The sequence below is a fragment of the Centruroides sculpturatus genome, unplaced genomic scaffold (genome assembly GCF_000671375.1).
Source record: "Centruroides sculpturatus isolate CEXI.00-Female unplaced genomic scaffold, Cexi_2.0 scaffold416, whole genome shotgun sequence".
Classification (NCBI taxonomy): Eukaryota; Metazoa; Arthropoda; class Arachnida; order Scorpiones; family Buthidae; genus Centruroides; species Centruroides sculpturatus.
The window spans coordinates 377887-401479 of NW_019384756.1; the positions used below are offsets into that span (position 1 = coordinate 377887).

Sequence of the window (23593 nt, forward strand, 5' to 3'; positions counted from 1 at the left end):
CATTGCAGTTAATGGTTTCCAGATGTTGAGAACAATGTACGGTAAGGGCACAAAGTGTGAGATTCATAGAAAAGTTTTCCTAAGAATATTTCCAATCCTTTCTCAGACAAGAGAAAATGGGTTAGGGGGCATTGAGTATAACTTTATGGAACAAAGGGGGGTGGTGGATTGAAAAAGTTTGGGAATCACTGATTTAGACTGTCAAGAATTTAATACGTTTATATTAACTTTAATATTAATTAAATTAATTAATTAAATAATTAATTGTCAGTTTTTCGTTATTTCTCAAAATATGCACGTTCTTAAAGCAAAGGTATAGATTTAAAAATTTTTTTGAAAATATATGAAATCTACAAAATGTTAAAAACAAGATAAACTAAACCAAATGATCTTCAATAATTATGAAATTTTTGATAAACAACAATTAATTGGTTTATTCAAAAATCCTAATACAGTAGATCCCCCTATAAGACGGTAGATACGTTCCGTTCTTTATGAATCAATTTTGTAGGAATCATAGTTTACGGACTACGGCTGTTTGAAAGGTTTTCTTTCATAAAATTAATCGATTGTAGACTAATTCGACTCAACATTTCCAAAATACGTATATTTTTTTGAAAATAATCCGTATAAACTACGTTATAAACAAAAAATTGTAGGATTGCTTACCGAGTGTGTACCGTTCGACTACGCCCGTTGCTAAAGCTTGGTTTCGTCGCGGAACAGCGCATCAAACCGCGGCCGCGATTTCTGATATTATTTTTCTGCGAAAACTTCGTTGACCTTTGGAGACATCCTTAATATAAATAATTTTTATGGCCGTTAAATAAGAAATGTTTCTTTCACAAGAAATGTATAAAATTACAGTACTGGACAGACGATAGGTCGCCTAACTCGCCGTAGCGTGACGCTAGACGGCGAAAAATATATATTTAATTATAATAAAGTTACAATAAATTAAGTTAATATATAATTATATATACAGTACCTAATTTATATATAATTAATATATAATTATATGTACAGTACCTAATTTATATATAATTATATGAACAGACGATACTAAACTCAATTTATCCGCCTAAACGTCCGTAGCGTGGCGCTACGGACGGCGGGAAAGTAGTTCGGCTGCCCGATGACGTTTTACGTATTATAGGAGTTATTTTTACCGTTGTTTATGGATACTGCCACAATTTTTATAGGAATCATAACTATAGGAAACGGTTTTATAGGGGGATCTACTGTATGGCAATGACAAAATCATATTGCCATATCAGATATGGCAGTATGATTTTGTCATTGCCATATTATTTTATTTGCATTAAATATAGTATCATTTTCAAGTTAAATTATTAATTAAAGAATAGTATAATAACTTAAGTTAAAATAATTTAAAAAAAATGAAACAGTATAGTGAAAGATCATACTAAATATTTAATTTAAGTTAAATTACTTAAAGAAGAGCAAGTACTCTTTAGTTAATAAGTTAATTTAAAAGTAGTGCTAAGTTTAAGAGCAAATGCAAACTTATTTATTTATTTATTGTACTGTTTAGGAAATGTCAGTAGACAGTAGATTTTTACCTCCATTTTAACAATTATACAAATGATTCAACAATAATTATGATAAAACAAAATTTACAATATGTACAAAGTAAATAAAAAATAAGAATATATACATAACTAGTTATAATTAAAACCTTGTTTGCTGATATCTATCATTATTTTTACCATTAAAAAATAAAAATAAATTATACTATACAAACATTTAGAAGAATTAAAAACAAGAAAAATAAAATAGATTTAAAAAATTATGATTAAGATAAAATAATGGAAATGTAGATGCAAGTTATAGGTATTAATAAAACATGATTAGTTATTGATTTCTATATAAAATTTTTTTGCAGGTACTTTTGAAAGTAAGATAGTCTGTATGCAATATGAGTTCTATTAGTTTCAAGTTTTCAGCTATACAATAAAAAATTGATCTGTGGGAAATGGATAAACAATAATATGGAGTATGTATACAAGCATCATTATGGGTTCTTTTCTTGTTCTTTTAACTGTCAGACTAAGCCAATAATTATTTATAATACCATTGTAAAATTTAAAACAAAGTAAGCAGTTAAAATATTCTATATGCTTTATTAGGTCAGATAATCCAAGCTGAATTCCTGCTACAACAGGATTATTTGTATATGGTAGATTACTAAATTTATTTAGAAGAAAATAAATGTTTTGTATTTCTTTAATGACTTTATTTAAAAGGGATGGTTGTTATTGACCAGACTGGCAAACAATAGTTGTATATAGATTTGAAATTTGTAAAATAAAGAGCTCTTAGTACTGACCCAGATGATATAGACTTACAGAAACACCAAGAAAGTAAAATCCTTATTAATCAGATGTGGAATTTCGTTCCATGTCTGATTATTAAGGATTTTACTTTCTTTTGAGTGTGCTCCTGGAAAGTTAATTTGTCATCAAAAACTATCCCTAGATCACAATAGGTTTTACATAATTTAATTTATGGTTTTTGATATATGTAGGAGGGAGATGATAATTGTATATTTTGTTAATGATATGTTATTAAAAAGGTTGTTAATATAAGCTGAGAAGAATAAGCCGTTCGGTACTCATCCTTGAGGAATCCCACAAATTGGTGTAAAATTAAAAAAATTTGAAATCACCAAGGTTTATTTTACATAATCTTGATAAGTAATAATTATTTAACCAACTATGAAAAATTGAATTTAAGTCAAAATATTCACAGAGTATGTTCAACGATAGGTTGGGGAGGACAGAATCAAAAGCCTGAGATATATCTAGATAAGTTATATAGATAGCACATTTTTTCTCATAATTTTGTAAAATTGTGTATACTGTTTCAAGTAAATTAGTACAAGTTGAATAATTACATATTCCATATTGTTGGATTGGATATAATTTGAAAATTATTTCTTTATATATTTTTTGGTATAAACCTACATATCTCAAAGATTTTTAGCATGGCAGATGAGATTGTAATTAGTGTACAGTTTATTTTATTTTTTGGGAACCACTTTTTGACAGTAACCATTGGTTTGGAATTAAGCAGATTGTAAGAGCCAGGAGAATAATTTTGATAATATTACAGAGGAAACAGATTTAAGTTTTATATAATATAATGAGTTGATATTATCTGGACTATAATTAGATTTATTTAGTTCGGTAATAGCCTCTTTGACATCAGTGAAAGAAAGAGAATAATTAAAATTGTATTGATAATATATAAAGAGACTAAATTCTGCATATTTGGTGTTTTTAGTTTTTTGTAAATGTCATATATTTTATCATCTGGAATTAATGTTTGTTTTATGGGTATTTTTTTAGATAATTTAGGAATAAAACCCTAGAAAGTGCAAGGGTCAGACAAGAAGTCAGACACTACTCTATTAAAGTAATGAAGAAAGAACATAATGGCATTCTCTATGATAATGCCATATGAGAATTACCAGTTAATTTCCACTTTTTCCATTGTTTTTTTATAAAATTACATAATTTTTTAAGGTGATATGGAATCTACTTACATGAGGATATGTCAATTTTGCAGTATTGTAGAAGCTTATTTATTATGGATATTAATATGTTGTATATTTTATCAATTATTATTGGTGTGAGCAAAGAGGATTCTAAGAAAAACTAGTCAATTGAAGAAAGATGATTTGATGCTTGTTTATGATTGAATGATGTCCATAACAGAATTTTTATAAAATGTCCAGTTTAGCCAATAACAGATTTCATATGAACTTCAAGACAAATAGTACCATGATCAGATGTGAACCCACGAACAGGATGTATAGTTAGATTACAATTATGAATAAGTACCAAGCCTAAAAAATGAATTAAATCAAGTGGGGAAAAATATGTTCTGAAGAAAGTTAAAAAAATAATATACTTTGTTATGAAAAATGCTTTTTCTTGATCAATTATAGAGGAAAAAGACCCGTTGAATATCCAGGAGATAATGGACAAGTTAAAATCATCACATAATATTGAATACAGAGTTAAAATTTTGAAGTGTTAAAAAGAATCTATATATGTAGAATGTTAAAAACACTAATTCTTTTTTTTTGAGGCATAGACTATAATAATTAAAATGTGTATGTGGGTAGTCTAACAACAAGAGTGGAATCAAGATATTTGAAAACTTTTACTTCATTTATTGATGGGGATAGATCATCAATTTTCCTCCTTGTTGAGATTTATGATTTAGAGCAAGGTGAGAGTAACCTAACTGATCTACAAAATTGAAAATATCATCTGATTGCAAATTAATCCAGCTTTCTGTTTGTTAAGATAAATATATTTTATTGATCGTTTAAGATTGCTGGCAAATATAAACATTTGTTCTTGATATATCTTATATTCTGATAGACAACCACAATTGCCATAAATAATCAGGCTATATTTTGGAAATAATAATTATGAATTACAAATAAATTTGGCACTCTTTTCTTCCAGTTTATTCTAAATTGATTAATTAAATATTATAATTAATAATTTTAATACAAGATGGCACCTAACGACTCTCTCCGGTGCCAAATTTATTTGTAATTCATAATTATTATTTCCAAAATATAGCACGATTATTTACGGCAATTGTGGGTGTCTATCTTATATTCTGAAGATATATTTTGAAATTTGTCATTAAGGCCATCTGTATGTTTATCTCTACATACAAAACTGAACAGTATTTAGGACTGTGATGCTAATTAAAAGATTATATTGTGTGATAGTTTTACAAAATACTATGATAGATTTAACATAGAATTTTTTATTTTGAATAAAACTTGGGTCTTGATAAGAAAGTACTATAATTTACTACCAAACTTATAATTTAATATTTAGTAGGTCTCACTTCATAAGTATCTCAGATGGGGCGAGCTTTACAAAAAAAATGGCAGATAGACAAAAGTATAAAGACAAAAAGTACCTGGTGTAACAGATAGACAAAAGTATAAATAAAATGCAAATAAAAAAATTACCTGAAAATAATAATACAATTATTTGCTAAGTGATGCACAAATCACATAATTGCTTGCACCATCCAAGTTTATGCGAATAAAATGTTAGCAAAAGTAAGATTTTGCTAACATGATAGAAGATCAGATCAAATACTTAAATATTTTCTGTATATTTTTAAAGCTAACTTATTTTTCATATATTTAACATGGTTTTATGGTTCAATAATTACGTGCTACAAGTTTTAAATATATAATATAACATGTAATGATTACAATACTTACATGACAATGCCGAAGGGCCTCCTGTGTTTTGGCACCACAGGACCGAAGGGTCGACATTGTGTCGGTGAAGTCCACAATGACAAATTTGTCAGGACTGATACCACTGTGTCTTCTGGATAGACACAGAGATCATTACATTCACAGGTACACGCGAGCAGGCGCGTCTGTGGAAACTTAGGGTTGGAATGGAGACAGAGGGAGATACCCAGAAGAAGTGCATTCCAAGAGGCTATTCGTTTAACAAATATCCGTTTATTCAGAGAGGTTATTTACAGGATTTAAGACTGAGGAGCTAGCTTTCTCAGTAACTGAAGTAACCATCAAGGGGGAAGCTTATCATATCAGGAGAGAGAGAGAGAGCTTACAAAACTTTCGTGCAATGACAAATACCTGGAGTTCAAGTAGGTCCTTGATGGTTCATCCTTAGACTCGTCCAAAGAGGTTTAGGATTTAATTGAGTTCAGATGCTAGTTCAAGTTTGGTTAAGTTCAGGTGCTAATCCAAAGGTTAATCTAGGAAGCGGCAATGGTGGAGAGCCGCACACATACATAAAAGTTCACACTCACTGACGGGAAAGCCTCTGTTGTCATTGTCTCCCCTGTTTATAAGGGGGGGTCTCCTGGGTTTTTCCCATTACTCGATCTGGAGCTTTAGTACTTCGGGCCCAATGATCGAGTTTCACTAGTTACTTCTGAGTGATGCATATGAGATGTCACTTTAAACAAGGAACTAAGTCTATAGAAAACATTTTAATCAGTGAGTCAATCAACAATTTCTCGAAATGGAAATTATCTTATTCCAAACAACAAACATGTTATAATAATTTATAATGATTTTATAATAAAGTTTTTCTGTAAATGCAGTTCTCACACTTGTATAGCAAATAATATGAGCATCATAAATATTTGATTTTTTTAAAAATATTTCTACAATTTAAAAAATTTTCAAAATCTTATTACAAGGGCTGAAACAGTTTATTTAAACAAGTTGTATGTCATCTTCCAAACAAAAATTTATATTCTAATGATATATAAATTTTTGGGACAGTGACAAGTAATTTTTTATAAATTTAATGTAAATTAATGTAAGCATAATGAATATTACAATCAAACATATAATTTAATAAATATATGTAATAATTATAATTTTATTGTAAAGCTATTTTGATGCTGTTTTGTTTATAGGGCATTTACAACAGGAGTACCACCAGCTCCTAGGTACCATCATTCTGCTGTCATTCATGAGAGTAGTATGTTTGTCTTTGGTAGGTAATCCATCAAGTGTGTAAAATTGATCAATTTGTTGTTGATGTTTTTACTTTAAATATCAAACATACATTAATAATAATAAAATTTTTAATATTTTTATTTTGAAAATGCTTAATTAGAAAGATGTAAATTATATGCATTTATTTATAATTGATAAAATAAAATTTAATAATAATTTAATTTAATCTTTGATGTATTTATGCCTATTAAACTAATTTATAGTATCAAACAGTTATGGCTGGATGGCTGAGCAGATAACATGTTGACTGGAAATATATCTATTGTATTTTTTTCTGAAATTCTGAGATTTGTCAGTGAATGGTCAAAATATTTTCATGTTTTTCTTGGTAATTTGTATTAAGCTATTTAAGTAATTAAAAATATTGGCTATATATGCCATTTTAACACACCAAATATCATTTTTAAGACATTTTATAAAAGCATTTGTACCTTCATTTTGAAAAAAAACCAACAATTCATTCTTAAGTTCAAAAATGGGCATAGCACTTTACCCCTGAATAGCAATCTTAATTCAGAGTGCAAAAGCAAAGATTTATACTGAATTTCCATGGATATTCAAATTAAAAAAAAAAAGCCTCTTAAATGAGCTTGACTTGAAATTTAACATATTTACAACTTGGTCTAGTATAGGTTTTAACATTGCCAGTAATGTTTTTGAAACTACAGATTCTTTATGCAAAAAACATTGCTTAGATATATTTAAGTTTCTTGTCTTTGCAATGAAAACAAGAGTAGTTCACTGCAAAATGCAAGTTACTTCTTGTGTGCATTATAAACTGTGAATTTATACTAACATTTATCCAATCATGGTTTCAGCTAGTATACCACTTTCATAATTTAGTGGAACACTTGTTACATGTTTCCAGAACAGCAGTGTTCCATGGAACACCAGTTAAGAACCACTGCTCTAAAAAAGATACCTAAACAACTGTCTAAACTCAAATGCCACTAAAACTGTGAAATATCTGATAATTTTATCCACAACTTATAGAATGTATGTCATATAAACTTCTAAGTCAGTTGACTGCAGGTTGCTTACTCTTTTCAAGTTTCATTTTCAAAATTTGAGATATGCTAGCTTTGATTTAGCCAAGTTTATGCTACAGTAAAACAATTCAAACTTTATTCTGCTTTATTGTAATATAAAATTTTTCAATGTTATATTACACTTATTACATCATAATTAAAACATCACATCTTCAGCTGTAGTATTTTTCAGATCTTCTTTATTTATTTTTAAGGATAAAATTAATGCTTCTAATATTTGATTCTTAAACTCTTTCAACTTTCTTCTCGATTCTTATCAGAGCATTAAGTTAGAAAGGTTTGAATTCAGATTAAACTTGAAAGAATTTAAAGGATTGAATATTTAAAACATTATTTTATTCTTGAAGATTAACTAAGAATGTCTTGAAAGTACTGGGGATGAAGTATGTTATGTGTTAATTATATTATGTGGTTTTCCAATAAAATGGAATAAAGATAGTTTTAAATTTGCTGATGGAAAACATTGACAGTTAAAAACAAGAGAAAAGATCTGTTACTTAAAGAAATAAGATTAAAGAAAATTTAAGATTATCAAAGAAAAGAATTAATAAGATTACAAATATGAATGTATACTAGGACAATATTTATTATTACACTTGTAGAAGAAATACCAAAAACCTGAAGATATGAAGTGAATGAAGATGTGAAGATACTTTTTACTTTCGGTGTTTCTTCTATAAGTGTAATTAATAAGATTATTTAAATGCTTTCAAAATATTTTTCATCCTTAGGCTTTACATCAAAAGCAATGAAATAAATTACTGGTATTTGAATTAAGGGACAGTAACTGATTTGATGATGATAACAGCACAGCCAATTTTATCCAGTTGCACATTATTACTTTGATCATATATTATTAATAATTAACTTGTATTGTTAATTTATTATTTCTAAGATGCAAGTAACTGAACATGAAGTTAAATGTGTTGTGTTTTCTGTGGTATATTGGTCTGTAGGTGGTGATTTCATAGATTTATTTGCTAAAATAAATTTTTATGGTCATTTGAAATAAATTTGTGGACTTTCACAAATTTTTCTGTAAAATACTACAGAACAAGTTTAAAATAAAGTATATAAATAAAAGGAAAGACAAATTTCTTGAAGAAAAGTTGAGTGCAAAGAACACTTAAATTCAATGATCCTGTGAATCCAAACACAAACATGTCTGCAGAGGCCTCGCACATATAATTGTGCTACAAACAAACAAAATTTCATTTTTTATTTATAAGATATTTTACATAATTTATTAATAATCAAATTGGTTCCCTCATAATGATAAAAATGGATGTTGATTAATTAATAAAATCTAAGCATTGATTTTACCTTGAATTAAAAAAATAATTTTTTATAAACAAATTTGGGTTAAATATATTTTAGAAACACAAATAAAAAATTTTATATACTAAGAGTTTTTTATTAAGATATTATTGAGACATTTTATTTATTAAAAAATTATAATTATTTTTTATGTTTAGGTGGTTACACTGGTGATATTCATTCAAATTCAAATCTTACAAATAAAAATGACTTATTTGAATACAAGTTTACCTCTGGACAGTGGATTGAATGGAAATTTGAAGGAAAGTAAGAAAAAATTTGAATTATTTTTTTTTCAAAGCAATTTTAATTCCTTTTGTTATGCAAAATGTTTTACTGTATTTTCATTGATTAACCAGCATGCTGCATATAACCAGGGGAGACCAGCATATTAGAAACCCCAGGGTTACTGACATGCCAGTTAAACTGCAAATAAAAAATAAAATTAATCAGGTCTAACAAAACTAGTTGTTAAATAAATGTTAAAGAAACATTCTTTCCAGGACAATAAAATAAAAACATTGTAATTTGACTGATTTACAACCAGGAAGTGTTTTTGCTTACAGAACATTAAAAACAATTAGCAGCTTATTGACATTATTAGTAGTAGTAATATTAGTCAGTCAGTTTGAGCCACACTGACATCATGGTATCTACCCCTACCTTGAAAGATAACACCTTCCTCTCAAATTTCCCACAAAGTTCAGGTTAATTTGTGTAAGTTGAGATAATTTACAGCCAGTTTCTGAAATTTGATGTTTATTTGTGATTTTTTTGGATCAAATTACAATAAAGTAAACAAAAAATTGGCATTCCATGAATATTTTGCATCATTAGGAAGAAGACAAAATGTAGAAATTAAATATAACTTCTTCATGCACACCGGGGTGTGTATAATAAATAAATAAAACCTACTTACTCAAGCATCTAACCGGTAGAAATTAAACATATAATCATAGTTTTTGATGTAATGCTGACAGTTTCACAATTTTATAATAAAAACTGATGCCTGAGATGCCATACCACATAAGTCATTTGTTTTTTTCATGCACTCTCTGGAGAAGGATGTATAACCTCACCTAAACTAGAATGCCAGTTTTTACCATATGGAAATATCTGATTTCATGGTCTCTCCAAATAGACTGACATGCCAGACAATTTGCAAAAATACAATAGAAATAAGGCCTGGATTTTTATACAGTTAAAACTGCTATTTTATGTACATATATATATATATATATGATAAAAATATTCTTTAAAAACTAGTTACATATCATTATTAAAAATTTATTTATACAATATGTATGTTATTTATATTATTTATTATAAGAAAATCTAAACATTACAATATACAATGAAATACTTTGACTTCTTAATAAAATTCTATACTTGTTAATCTCCATCAAAAAAATTTATTTAATAAAATCATTTTTAATCCTATTCATGGATCAGCTTCTGTTGTAGTAAAGAACAAATAGAACAAATCTTGCAGAATATATTCAAAATTAAAAAAGAAAGAATATAGAATGTTTGAATGCATGATTATAAGATTAAAAACATTGGAGTGTAATGTAGTTTATAATAACAAATGTATAATTTAAAAAACATGATAAAGTTTTTGCTGGAGATTATCAAGATGAATTTTTTTAAGAATTTTACTTTATTCTCTGCTTATGTTTTGGTCATTTTTATAAGAAATATTTCGACAAATTTTCTTCATTAAAGACAATCAATTTGGTCTAACAATACCTTTCTACTTTGAAAATGATGTATCTACATCACAAGATGTAGTTAGGGCATACAGAAGAGATGCTATTTTCTTTGGACTTTCAAAAGTTTCACTGGATATTGCTTCACCCAAAATCACATAATTTATGCCACAAATAGTTTTCCATTTGGGATTTCTTTTGAATCACATTTTAATTTTTTCTTCAAAGTGGCTCCTACATATCCTGGTAGAATGTTGATTTTATTAATTATCAACTTGACTACATTGATTGATTCATTGAGATGAAGTCTTCCAACTTGGTAATTGTGTCTTTAAGAAAACATAAATTGGCTTTAATATAAGCAAGTTCTTGTTTGATTTCTTCAGAACTCCTGAAATGCAAACAGCAGTAAGTTTTTACAACTTGATGTATATTGTGAGTATTATCAGCATAGTAGATGACAACAGATAGCGATGTACCCCAACATGTTGATAAAGGCTCTGGTAAAATGAGCACATTTGGAAGCATCTTTTAAAATTTCTTTTAAAATTCATTGTTTTGGAGTCTTTACAAACGTTTTTTTTATAGCTGGAATCAATTTATTGGCACCAGGAAACATTATGTGAACAGTTTCACAAATTTTACTAAATTCATCTGTTAATCTATATATTTTGTATCAACTGGATATATATATGACAACAAAAAACACATCTTTAAAAATCCAGCAATGAAATTACTAAATAATAACGTTTTTGATCAATTTAACTGATCTTAACTGTAACTGAAGATCAGTTAAACTGATTGAAAATGTTATTATTTACTAAATTTCATTGTTGGATTTTTAAAGCTGTGTTTTTTGTTGTCTTGCATGTGTTAAGAAAGTTAAACGGATCATTTTGGTATAAAACACTTTTGGCACATTGGCTGCTTTGAGCATTTAGCTAGCAGCATTAAACACAAAAAGGAACTATTGTAACGCATTCCATTCGGTCACAAAATTTGTTAAGTATTATTATTTATGCATTTTGCAATGTTTGAATGGTTAGTTGCTTCTAAGAACATAGTATGTAGCAAATATGTGCTTTCAGTTGCTGTTTCTGCACTTTCAAAGGCACTGTCATATGCATGCTAACTATTATATTAAGAATGTTCCAAGTGCATCTGTGGTTTTGTCAACAGGATAACCACAAATATTTTCCTGTTTGGTTTGATTGCATTGGTGATTTTATCTGATACTTTTTCATTTGTATATTTCTCAAGGAAATTTTTAAACACATTATTGTTGAACTTGTGAAATGGAATGTTGACAGCAAAATTCTTAAATTTATGAAGAAAAGGATTAAGTTTTAACATCATTTAAAAGAGATCCTGTGTATAATCAAAGAAACAACAATCATCTTTAATACATTTTTAAAATTTAATGGATTATTAGCTGGTACTTTTTTTAAATCCAAGTTGAAATAACCTGATATTTTGGATTGATGTAAAAATTTAAGTTTACTCTTTTTTACTTATAATTTTTAGCAATCAACAAATAAATAATTTTTAGAATATTTAACTTACTTGAAAGCCAATAATATTTTTATCTTATACTGAAATTTTTTATATTACTAATTTATGATATATATATATTTTTAGAAAACCTGTACCTAGATCTGCACATGGAGCAGCAGTCTATAATGGTAAATTATGGATATTTGCTGGATATGATGGAAATGCTCGATTGAATGACATGTGGACTACATCATTACTTGGGGATAATAGAATTTGGGAAGAGGTGTGTGTAATTATTAAAAATTATGAATTTTTATACCTTATTTTTAAAACATATATTGTAAATTTATTAAAATTTTGTGAACACATATAACTTTGCATAAATATTGTGAAAACATAAAAATGCTATTAATATTAATAAGAATAATAATTGTACTAACGATATAATTAATATTCATTTTAACATTGATACTAACAGTATACCCAAATGAAACATATAGTAATTAAATTGGATAAGTAATTTTTCGTCAGACATACATACTTTAGTACTCAATTGCTTCTTGTTCTCCTTATTTAGTTCTTTGGAAGTAAGTATAATTGCTATGAAGAACTTATCTTACATGAACACTTTTGATGGGTAATGTAGAATTTATTTTATAAAAAGGAAATGAATTTTAGGCTATTTATCTCTATTCAGTCCTTATTATACAATTTCATTAAACTACAGAATAAATTATGGCAATATTAACAACTATTTATCATTTTATATAAACATAAAAATCACAAAAAATTAGATTACATTAATTGATGAGAGTTTTACTAGTAATGAGTCTAATTTAAACTTTTTAAAATTTAAAACACCTTTAAGGTGACATTTTGATGAAATTATGACACAGCTAAAAAAACACTCCCTGATCTTTTGACAAGCTAGATTAATAGTAAGCAATAACTTACAAGTAACTTCAATATCTAGAACTTCCTGGTATGCAAAACAGTTCAACCTATCCATAAATTGTACAGAATCTGCATGTAGAGGATCTAAATTCTACCTCTAGCCAGATATTACATGTTTGATGCCTACCATTTACATAACCATCCAGCTTTCTACAAGTAAAGTTCTCTTAAACTACTTGCTTGCTTTATTGTTTGCAGCTTCATCCATGTATCACTTATAACAGTTTCTTGACTTTTCAACTTTAATTGCAGGAACTACAAAGTCTGATATTTTAGATACCTTTCTCAGACCTGTTTCAACTCCTTCAGTATCAATGAACTCTTTCAAATCTTTTCCAAATTTATTGCAAAGCTGTCACATGTTTCTAGTCTAAACAATTATTATATCATTTAATTAGAAAATGCTGATTTGACCTTTTTGATATCTTTGAAATATTCAGAAATTTTGGTATATAACCTGGAAAAATATAAAATGTTTTAAAAAATTGATAAGGAAATTTAAATTCCACATTAGCAGCATGAGGAAGCAATATTCTGATTATTTTTCTCTTCACAACAGTGTATAAGGTGGAAAACAAAGATTTTTTTTTAGGTAATCATTTATATTCAGTTTCATTCATTAGAATATTTCAACAAATCAGTAGTTTATAATAAAATCAAATTAATGTGAATATATAATATATGTATGCAAAATTTTTAAAATTTTTAATTTTTAAATAAATACAAAAAAAAATTATAGTTATATTTTATTATTTTTTGTTTTAGATTCCTCAAAAAGGTGATTGTCCTCCAACATGCTGCAATTTTCCAGTTGCAGTTGCAAGAGATAGTATGTTTGTTTTCTCTGGCCAGAGTGGTGCTAAAATAACAAACAGTCTTTTTCAGTTCAACTTTAAAGATAAAACGTAAATATCTTTAATAAATAAATAAATACGAATTATTTATTATTCATTTTCATTTTTATAAATACTGTATATTATAAAGTTAGATAAATGACTTCAGTTATATACAAACTATGCTAAGCCATAAAAATAAAAAATTATAAATATATATATAATTTACTTAGATATTGACTTTTTTATACTATAGACTTCTGATTATCTAGGATCACATTAACTGTTGTCACTAAATCACTTTGACTTATCTGCTTTGCAGGCTGTTGACCAGGAAGAGGGAAAGGGTTATGTACTTCTGTAGTGTGTTCAGTTTATTATGAGTAACTATGCGAAGTAGTTGTATCTGTTTCTCTTTGTGTTTCTTTTAAAAACCAGTTCATTTTACTGCATACATGATTTAAACAGTACCAGGTTAACTGGAATGATATTTTTCCTATCCATTCTGGATAATCAAGAGTCTAAAGTAATTTTATTAGTAATAATTGTAAGCAGACCATTATTATAGATAAATCAATCTCTTTATAAGTTATATGAAATAATGATTAATCATGACTAGCATAATACAGATAAAAAGTCTATACATCAATAAATTACACATAAAAAAGTATACTTTTTAAAATTTACTAAGAAATTGAAATTTATTTTTCTGTTGTTCTCATTAACTTTTATATTGATTAATATCCTTCATATTGATAACTAAATATAAAAGATATATTGCTTAATCTTTAAGTTATAATTCTCAAAAAAAATATGAAATTAGTGAAATTGTTTATATAAAAGACAAAAGCAAACCATTGTAGTATATTTCTTGTGTTAATTAAAAAGACAGTAAAAATATCTTATAATTTCTATAACATAAAATTTTCTAAAATAAAATAAAAAGAAAGCAATATTGCATTCTATCTAAATAATAATGTAATATTGATTGCTAGCTGTTTATTCAAATTACAGCTGTTTTATTTAAGAAATGCATTTATGTATAATTTTATTCTTTACAGTTGATAAATTGGACTATGAATAACTAATGTGTAAAAATATTGAAAATACTTTTTATATAAATTTAAATTTAGAAATCTCTCCTGTTGAAAGTCATACAATGAAAAATTTTTGAACTTTAATTAAGTAAAAGGTTAGTGCTTGTTCTGAAATCACCATTAGTTATTGATATCCAGATACTTTTATTGATTATTTATATAAAGTTCTTTCTAATAATGAGTTTGTTTACAATAAAACTATTTGTCTAAAAAAATCTAATTAATTAAAAATATGTAATTAAATTCATTTGTTTGTTTACTAGTCAATTTATGTAGCAATTGCAGTTTTAACAGCAATATACAATTTTAACCTGTGATCAAATGTAGTAGCACACCTACTAGTTTTTTGTGGGCATGTTTTACCAAATTAACTTTGCTTGAAATTAGCTGTGCTTTCATGATATTCTCATGTACATGTTATCCATCTTAAAAATTCTTGTCAGAAAAAATTTTACTGCTTCTCACATAATCTCAAAAAATTGCTGCTTTATACTTGCAATTTCATACAATTTTTCTTTATTGTCATGCAATCACATGCCTAAGGCAGTGATTTTATGCTTAGATGTCATTTGTAGAGACCTGATGTTATCAAAAATGACATTGTGGAAGTCTGTCATGAGTGCTTCAAGAATTAGGCATGATATCATGGATATTTGTCAGCTATGCATGATATAACAACATGGCAATCTTCAAATCACTATTACCTTGAACAAAAGTGTTCAAGGTAATAGTGATTTGAAGATTGCCATGTAAGATATTCTGGGCAACTATGATCTTCAACAATTTAAATACAGTAGAGCGTCGATTTTCCGAATCAATTGGGGACTGGGGTTGTTCGTATAACTGATATTTCAGATAACCGATTTATGTACGAAAAAATAGTTTAACGTATCCGACGTTGAAATTTTTCTCCGTTGCGTGTCTCTTTGCATTGAATTTTCGTTGATGTTAAGCCTAACAAAGACTATTGTATCATAAAAAATTATTTTTTTATTTTGTACAAACAAAATAAATTTATTGAAAAATATAAAAACAATAAAAAATTATACTTCAGATGTTAATTTAGTATCAAAAACGTAAAATATTTGAGTAGCCCAAGACATAGACAAAGATTGAAGCGCCACAGCACTGGCGAAAATTTAAATTTGCCGACTGGAATGCTTTCGGATGATTGACTTTCGGAAAATCGACACTCTACTGTATTTTGCAGCTTTATTTCATGCCCAAAAATTACAGAAAAATCATTTGCTCATTGTCATGAACAATGTCCCTTGCAATGTCCTCAAATGCAGAACAATATCTCAATAAAGTAAACACATATGGCATTGAAATTTTTCATGTGTAGAGAAGACATATTACAGGATTTTTCAAAATTATCAAATTTGAGAAACAGCAATTATTTGCAGTGTAAATATCTGAAAAATCAGTGGGGAATTGCTGCCTTATGCATGTACATTTGTTAAAAAATAAGTGCATATGATAATGGGTTAATATCAAAATAATGTTAAGTATATCAATAACTTTTAAATATCGGAATTCTACGAAAACATGCTAATGAATTAGTTAATGGTTATGTGAACCATGGGGGTGTAGAGCGGTGAGCTCGTCCCTTCTTATCGGTTTCTTTGTCAGGGGATGGCCTATGTTGTAAACGAGTGGGAGGGTTAGCGAGGTTGTGATAAGGTGTCGGCTATACTCAAGGATGACACATATTTAATAAACAACAAAAATTATACAAAGCAAGTACAAAAGCAAATACATACAATAGATGGAAATAGTTAAAAAAAATCTCTAGGTTGCAACAATGATTACTTCACTCTTACCAATAGACCATCTAAGTTCTGGATCTTTATTGGTCCCAAAATTCTTTAAGTTAAATTAACCTTAATCTAGCTTATAACCGAGAGAGAGAGTTTATTTTCTCAAAGTAATTACCTCTTATGCTGTGGCGGATTAAGTTCTGAGCAGTCTTCCTTAAGGAGAGTGGAGCAGGGGTCCAAATCATTACCGGCCTGGAGGCTTCCCTACGGTGATCACCCTGAGGCGCAGGTGTGACCCCTTTTTATACCCGTTCTGGGAGGAAAACTACCAGGGAAAGTTCTGATGCAATCCTGTCTAAGTTCAATTTGCGTCTGGGTGTTGTTTATGTTAATTGTCAGAAATCAAACGTTTCGACAAATTTATTACCTCTTTCTATCTGGTATGATTCCATAAAATTGATAACAGCTGTCAAACAACCTGAATTAATTGCTGGATGTGGTTAAGGTCAGGGTATATAATGCAACCTTAGTAATAATCGTTCATTTGGTGGGTCATCTGATTGGTTTTATCAACATTAAAATCGGACAAAATAGAAAGTGTGTGGGTTTGTTCGGTTCGGACTCCCCTTGTCAGTGACCATTTTGTTACCCTCTACCAAGTAACAAGTTCAGGTTTTTGGTAATTGGCTAGTTATTTGTAGATCGTAACAAAGGTGGAAATGAACAATCCCCAGTCATGAGGGGAGAACCTTTCCTGTCATCTGTGACATATTTGAAAGTGAAAAGGGTCACTTCTTGAAATGATGCAGAAAATTGAAGGGTTGAAAGGTCTCCTTTCAACCTCCCACAAAGGGGGGGAAACAGAGGAAGAAGGGAAATAATGATTGAAAAAATTGAAGCTTTAAAATTCACAAAAGGGCTTAAATTCTCACAGTTATATCAAAGAAATGAAAGAATAAGAATTATGAGTATTATGCAGTACAGTGGGTGATCGGTTAACGAACAGATCGGATAACGAACACTTTCGCAAAAGATTTTTATGTTCGGACAACGAACACATGATCGGATAACGAACACCTCACGGAACAAACACAAGAAGAAGCGATGTAAAATAGTGAATACCGATTGGTCTTCCTATGTCTTCAGGAAACAATTCGAAACTTTTCGGAGTGTGGGAGACGTCGACATCGACGCTCAAGCCGGTATATACCGATCGGATAGTATTCCTCCGAACTTTGAAACTCTCCCTTGTAATTCCAGCCTTTTATTTTTCTGACAAAACAATTCTTTTATGTATTCGCGAGACTGTCGGGTAGGCACTCGTTAAGTTTTGCGTCTGTTTTTCTTTTCGAAAGGTGAGAGTATAATAGCAAAGGTAGAGAGTGGGCAGAAGATGCCTAATGTTGCTGGGCAGTATGGCGTGAACAGGTCTACAGTAGGCCGCAGTTCAATCTTATTTAAGAAAAATACTGTATAATCAAGAAGACTCAAGCAGCTAAAGGAGTAACAAAAATCACATCTGAGAAATAAAGAACATCGAAGAGTTCATAATGGAACCTGAAACGGATCTGACGACAGAAGAACGCCAAGAACTCTTGAATGAAGAACACCAAGAAACTCGGCGAGATATGTTTTCTTCTGAAAAAGAGGATTAATGCCGATATCTGTTATTAAAGATCCTTTGAAGAAGTGGGAGGATGTCAGAACAACGGTCTTAGAATGGCATCCAAACCAGGTTGAGGCTTGGGGATTTCTACAATTGCAATCCTATTAATTACTTACGAAAAATCCTGAAGAAGAGAGAAAATCAATCGACATTAGACAGATTCTTTAACCTTTTCAAACGGAAAAAAAATATGACTAATAAAAATGCAAGACTGTGTGTGTATGTATTTTTATTATTACATATAAATAAACGTAGTAAGAAAGTATATATTTTTTATTTTTGGGGGTCTTCAGAACGAATTAATTAAATTCTCATAGAAACCTATGGTAAATCGATAATCGGTTAACGAACAATTCGGATAGCGAACATAGTCTTGGAACGGATTATGTTCGTTAATCGATCACCCACTGTATTCTAAAATCTCTGTTAAAATGCACATTTTTCATTTTTTGCTGTGCTATATGTCAAGCAATCATGCTGTAAAAATACAAACCACATAACCTTATATTGCATTTACCATTTGAATTATAAACACTTTTTGTGATTAATTTATGTACTAACTGAGATTTATATTATTCACAGCAAATCAAGATTAAAATAAATAATAAAATGTTTTACATTTAATTTCATTTAAACAGTTGGTGTAGGATTTCAACAGAACACATATTAAGAGGTGCCCCTCCACCTCCTACAAGAAGATATGGTCATACAATGGTAGCATTTGATCGTCATTTGTATGTTTTTGGTGGTGCAGCCGATAGTACGTTACCTAATGACTTACATTGGTAAGTTATATATTTAAGATTTTTCTATATCTATTATCTATATTACTAATTTTTTTAAATTTTATAATTAAATATCTCATAATGTAATATATAATTTACTCACAATATTATTTTACATTTTATAGTTTTGATTTAGATAGCCAAACATGGTCCATAATTCAACCTTCACCAGATAGTGAGGTTAGTCTGAAATATTTAACTATTATTTTTATAAACTAATATTTTGAAATTTCATTTTTTATATTAATTAAACATAACAATAAATCTTGTTATTAGTAATTTTGATGTGTGTAGAAAAGAATTTTCTTTTAAAATATAAATTTTCATCTACAAGTACGTATTTTCTAATATCAGGACTTATTATACTGGCTTTACAGATAATGCTACAGAGTTTCACAGAAAACAATTTTTGTTTTATTTAATATACCTGGACACACACATAATATTGCATTTCAGACTCTTTCGTCCCTCTTCAGCAGGTATTTTTGTAGTACATTCTACATAAATTAAAACAATAAAATAATTTTAAAATTACATTTTCCATTACCCAACAAACTTATTTATTTATTTACATTAATAAAATTCATACAAACGTTTTTCTTTCTTTTTTAACTCCACCAGACATTCAATTTTAGCCAATAACAATAATAGTACTGTAAACTTAAGCCTGTATTAAAACAAATTATTATATTAATGTTTTACATTATATCTGTTTTTTTTACATTTATTTACTATTTTTACAACTTACATTCTTCCTGTTCAATTAGACTTACTCCTTGTCTCCATTTCTTTTGATTGTTCTTTTTATCCCTCAGACACGTCCCTTCCTCTATGATTCTTCGCCATGATTGGTGCATTTCTCTACCAGTATTACTATTTATTCTGTTATTTTGTCTAATTATATTAATATGTTCGTAAAGTTGTCTTTTGTAATTATTCTTTTCTTTTTTTGTTATTTTTACTGAATTTAATATTATTTCACAGTCTGTGGTATTACAGTGCTCCGCTACTACTGAATTTGCATAATTTCTCTTGGTTGCTCGATGTGTTCATTTATTCTTATTTTTAGTTTTATTTTTATTTTTCTTGTACAGGTATACCTCGACTTACGTCATTTTGAGTTATGTCGTTTGTAAAAAAAAGTATATGGAAAAATAAAAATCAAGTTTATGTTTGTCCGCCACAAATATTGAAGTCATAATATCACTAGAAAAGTGTTTAAAGCACATAAAATCATATTAATTAAAATATATACTGTACATTTATAAGTATGTACTGTATTTACAGTACATGCATTCGTAAATTTAGATTACTTTTTTCTATACTATATTAAAAACTAAAATTTATTTGTTTGTAAGCTTAAAATAGATCCTTATTAACCATATATTATTAAAAATGTATTAATAAATAAAATACATAACCAGGAAATGGTAATTTATGGTTTAGCCTAGTGACAAGTAGATTCGGAGACAAGTAAATGCAACTTACATCGCCTCCCCTGGAACCAATTACCGACATAAGGCAAGGTATACCTGTATATATTTTTTTATGTAATATAATGTAAAACATTAATATAATAATTTGATTTAATACAGGCTTAAGTTTACAGTACTATTATTGTTATTGGCTAAAATTGAATGTCCGGTGGAGTTAAAAAAGAAAGAAAAACGTTTGTATGAATTTTATTAATGTAAATAAATAAATAAGTTTGTTGGGTAATGGAAAATGTAATTTTAAAATTATTTTATTGTTTTAATTTATGTAGAATGTACTACAAAAATACCTGCTGAAGAGGGACGAAAGAGTCTGAAACGCAATATTATGTATGTGTCCAGGTATATTAAATAAAACAAAAATTGTTTTCTGTGAAACTCTGTAGCATTATCTGTAAAGCCAGTATAATAGGTCCTGATATTAGAAAATACGTACTTATAGATGAAAATTTANGAGTCTTTACAAACGTTTTTTTTATAGCTGGAATCAATTTATTGGCACCAGGAAACATTATGTGAACAGTTTCACAAATTTTACTAAATTCATCTGTTAATCTATATATTTTGTATCAACTGGATATATATATGACAACAAAAAACACATCTTTAAAAATCCAGCAATGAAATTACTAAATAATAACGTTTTTGATCAATTTAACTGATCTTAACTGTAACTGAAGATCAGTTAAACTGATTGAAAATGTTATTATTTACTAAATTTCATTGTTGGATTTTTAAAGCTGTGTTTTTTGTTGTCTTGCATGTGTTAAGAAAGTTAAACGGATCATTTTGGTATAAAACACTTTTGGCACATTGGCTGCTTTGAGCATTTAGCTAGCAGCATTAAACACAAAAAGGAACTATTGTAACGCATTCCATTCGGTCACAAAATTTGTTAAGTATTATTATTTATGCATTTTGCAATGTTTGAATGGTTAGTTGCTTCTAAGAACATAGTATGTAGCAAATATGTGCTTTCAGTTGCTGTTTCTGCACTTTCAAAGGCACTGTCATATGCATGCTAACTATTATATTAAGAATGTTCCAAGTGCATCTGTGGTTTTGTCAACAGGATAACCACAAATATTTTCCTGTTTGGTTTGATTGCATTGGTGATTTTATCTGATACTTTTTCATTTGTATATTTCTCAAGGAAATTTTTAAACACATTATTGTTGAACTTGTGAAATGGAATGTTGACAGCAAAATTCTTAAATTTATGAAGAAAAGGATTAAGTTTTAACATCATTTAAAAGAGATCCTGTGTATAATCAAAGAAACAACAATCATCTTTAATACATTTTTAAAATTTAATGGATTATTAGCTGGTACTTTTTTTAAATCCAAGTTGAAATAACCTGATATTTTGGATTGATGTAAAAATTTAAGTTTACTCTTTTTTACTTATAATTTTTAGCAATCAACAAATAAATAATTTTTAGAATATTTAACTTACTTGAAAGCCAATAATATTTTTATCTTATACTGAAATTTTTTATATTACTAATTTATGATATATATATATTTTTAGAAAACCTGTACCTAGATCTGCACATGGAGCAGCAGTCTATAATGGTAAATTATGGATATTTGCTGGATATGATGGAAATGCTCGATTGAATGACATGTGGACTACATCATTACTTGGGGATAATAGAATTTGGGAAGAGGTGTGTGTAATTATTAAAAATTATGAATTTTTATACCTTATTTTTAAAACATATATTGTAAATTTATTAAAATTTTGTGAACACATATAACTTTGCATAAATATTGTGAAAACATAAAAATGCTATTAATATTAATAAGAATAATAATTGTACTAACGATATAATTAATATTCATTTTAACATTGATACTAACAGTATACCCAAATGAAACATATAGTAATTAAATTGGATAAGTAATTTTTCGTCAGACATACATACTTTAGTACTCAATTGCTTCTTGTTCTCCTTATTTAGTTCTTTGGAAGTAAGTATAATTGCTATGAAGAACTTATCTTACATGAACACTTTTGATGGGTAATGTAGAATTTATTTTATAAAAAGGAAATGAATTTTAGGCTATTTATCTCTATTCAGTCCTTATTATACAATTTCATTAAACTACAGAATAAATTATGGCAATATTAACAACTATTTATCATTTTATATAAACATAAAAATCACAAAAAATTAGATTACATTAATTGATGAGAGTTTTACTAGTAATGAGTCTAATTTAAACTTTTTAAAATTTAAAACACCTTTAAGGTGACATTTTGATGAAATTATGACACAGCTAAAAAAACACTCCCTGATCTTTTGACAAGCTAGATTAATAGTAAGCAATAACTTACAAGTAACTTCAATATCTAGAACTTCCTGGTATGCAAAACAGTTCAACCTATCCATAAATTGTACAGAATCTGCATGTAGAGGATCTAAATTCTACCTCTAGCCAGATATTACATGTTTGATGCCTACCATTTACATAACCATCCAGCTTTCTACAAGTAAAGTTCTCTTAAACTACTTGCTTGCTTTATTGTTTGCAGCTTCATCCATGTATCACTTATAACAGTTTCTTGACTTTTCAACTTTAATTGCAGGAACTACAAAGTCTGATATTTTAGATACCTTTCTCAGACCTGTTTCAACTCCTTCAGTATCAATGAACTCTTTCAAATCTTTTCCAAATTTATTGCAAAGCTGTCACATGTTTCTAGTCTAAACAATTATTATATCATTTAATTAGAAAATGCTGATTTGACCTTTTTGATATCTTTGAAATATTCAGAAATTTTGGTATATAACCTGGAAAAATATAAAATGTTTTAAAAAATTGATAAGGAAATTTAAATTCCACATTAGCAGCATG

General features: G+C 28.1%; 1 protein-coding gene across 1 annotated transcript in view; it reads left to right on the top strand.

Moving 5' to 3' along the window:
- Positions 1 to 23593, top strand: part of LOC111628715 (leucine-zipper-like transcriptional regulator 1) — a 75620-nt gene that overhangs the window by 16119 nt on the left and 35908 nt on the right. The window contains exons 6-14 of the mRNA XM_023372551.1: positions 6472 to 6551; positions 9099 to 9207; positions 12288 to 12426; positions 13863 to 14002; positions 19092 to 19238; positions 19364 to 19418; positions 20333 to 20366; positions 21004 to 21073; positions 22263 to 22401. Of these exons, the coding sequence (XP_023228319.1) occupies positions 6472 to 6551; positions 9099 to 9207; positions 12288 to 12426; positions 13863 to 14002; positions 19092 to 19238; positions 19364 to 19418; positions 20333 to 20366; positions 21004 to 21073; positions 22263 to 22401 (913 nt within the window). The remainder of the gene's footprint in view (positions 1 to 6471; positions 6552 to 9098; positions 9208 to 12287; positions 12427 to 13862; positions 14003 to 19091; positions 19239 to 19363; positions 19419 to 20332; positions 20367 to 21003; positions 21074 to 22262; positions 22402 to 23593) is intronic.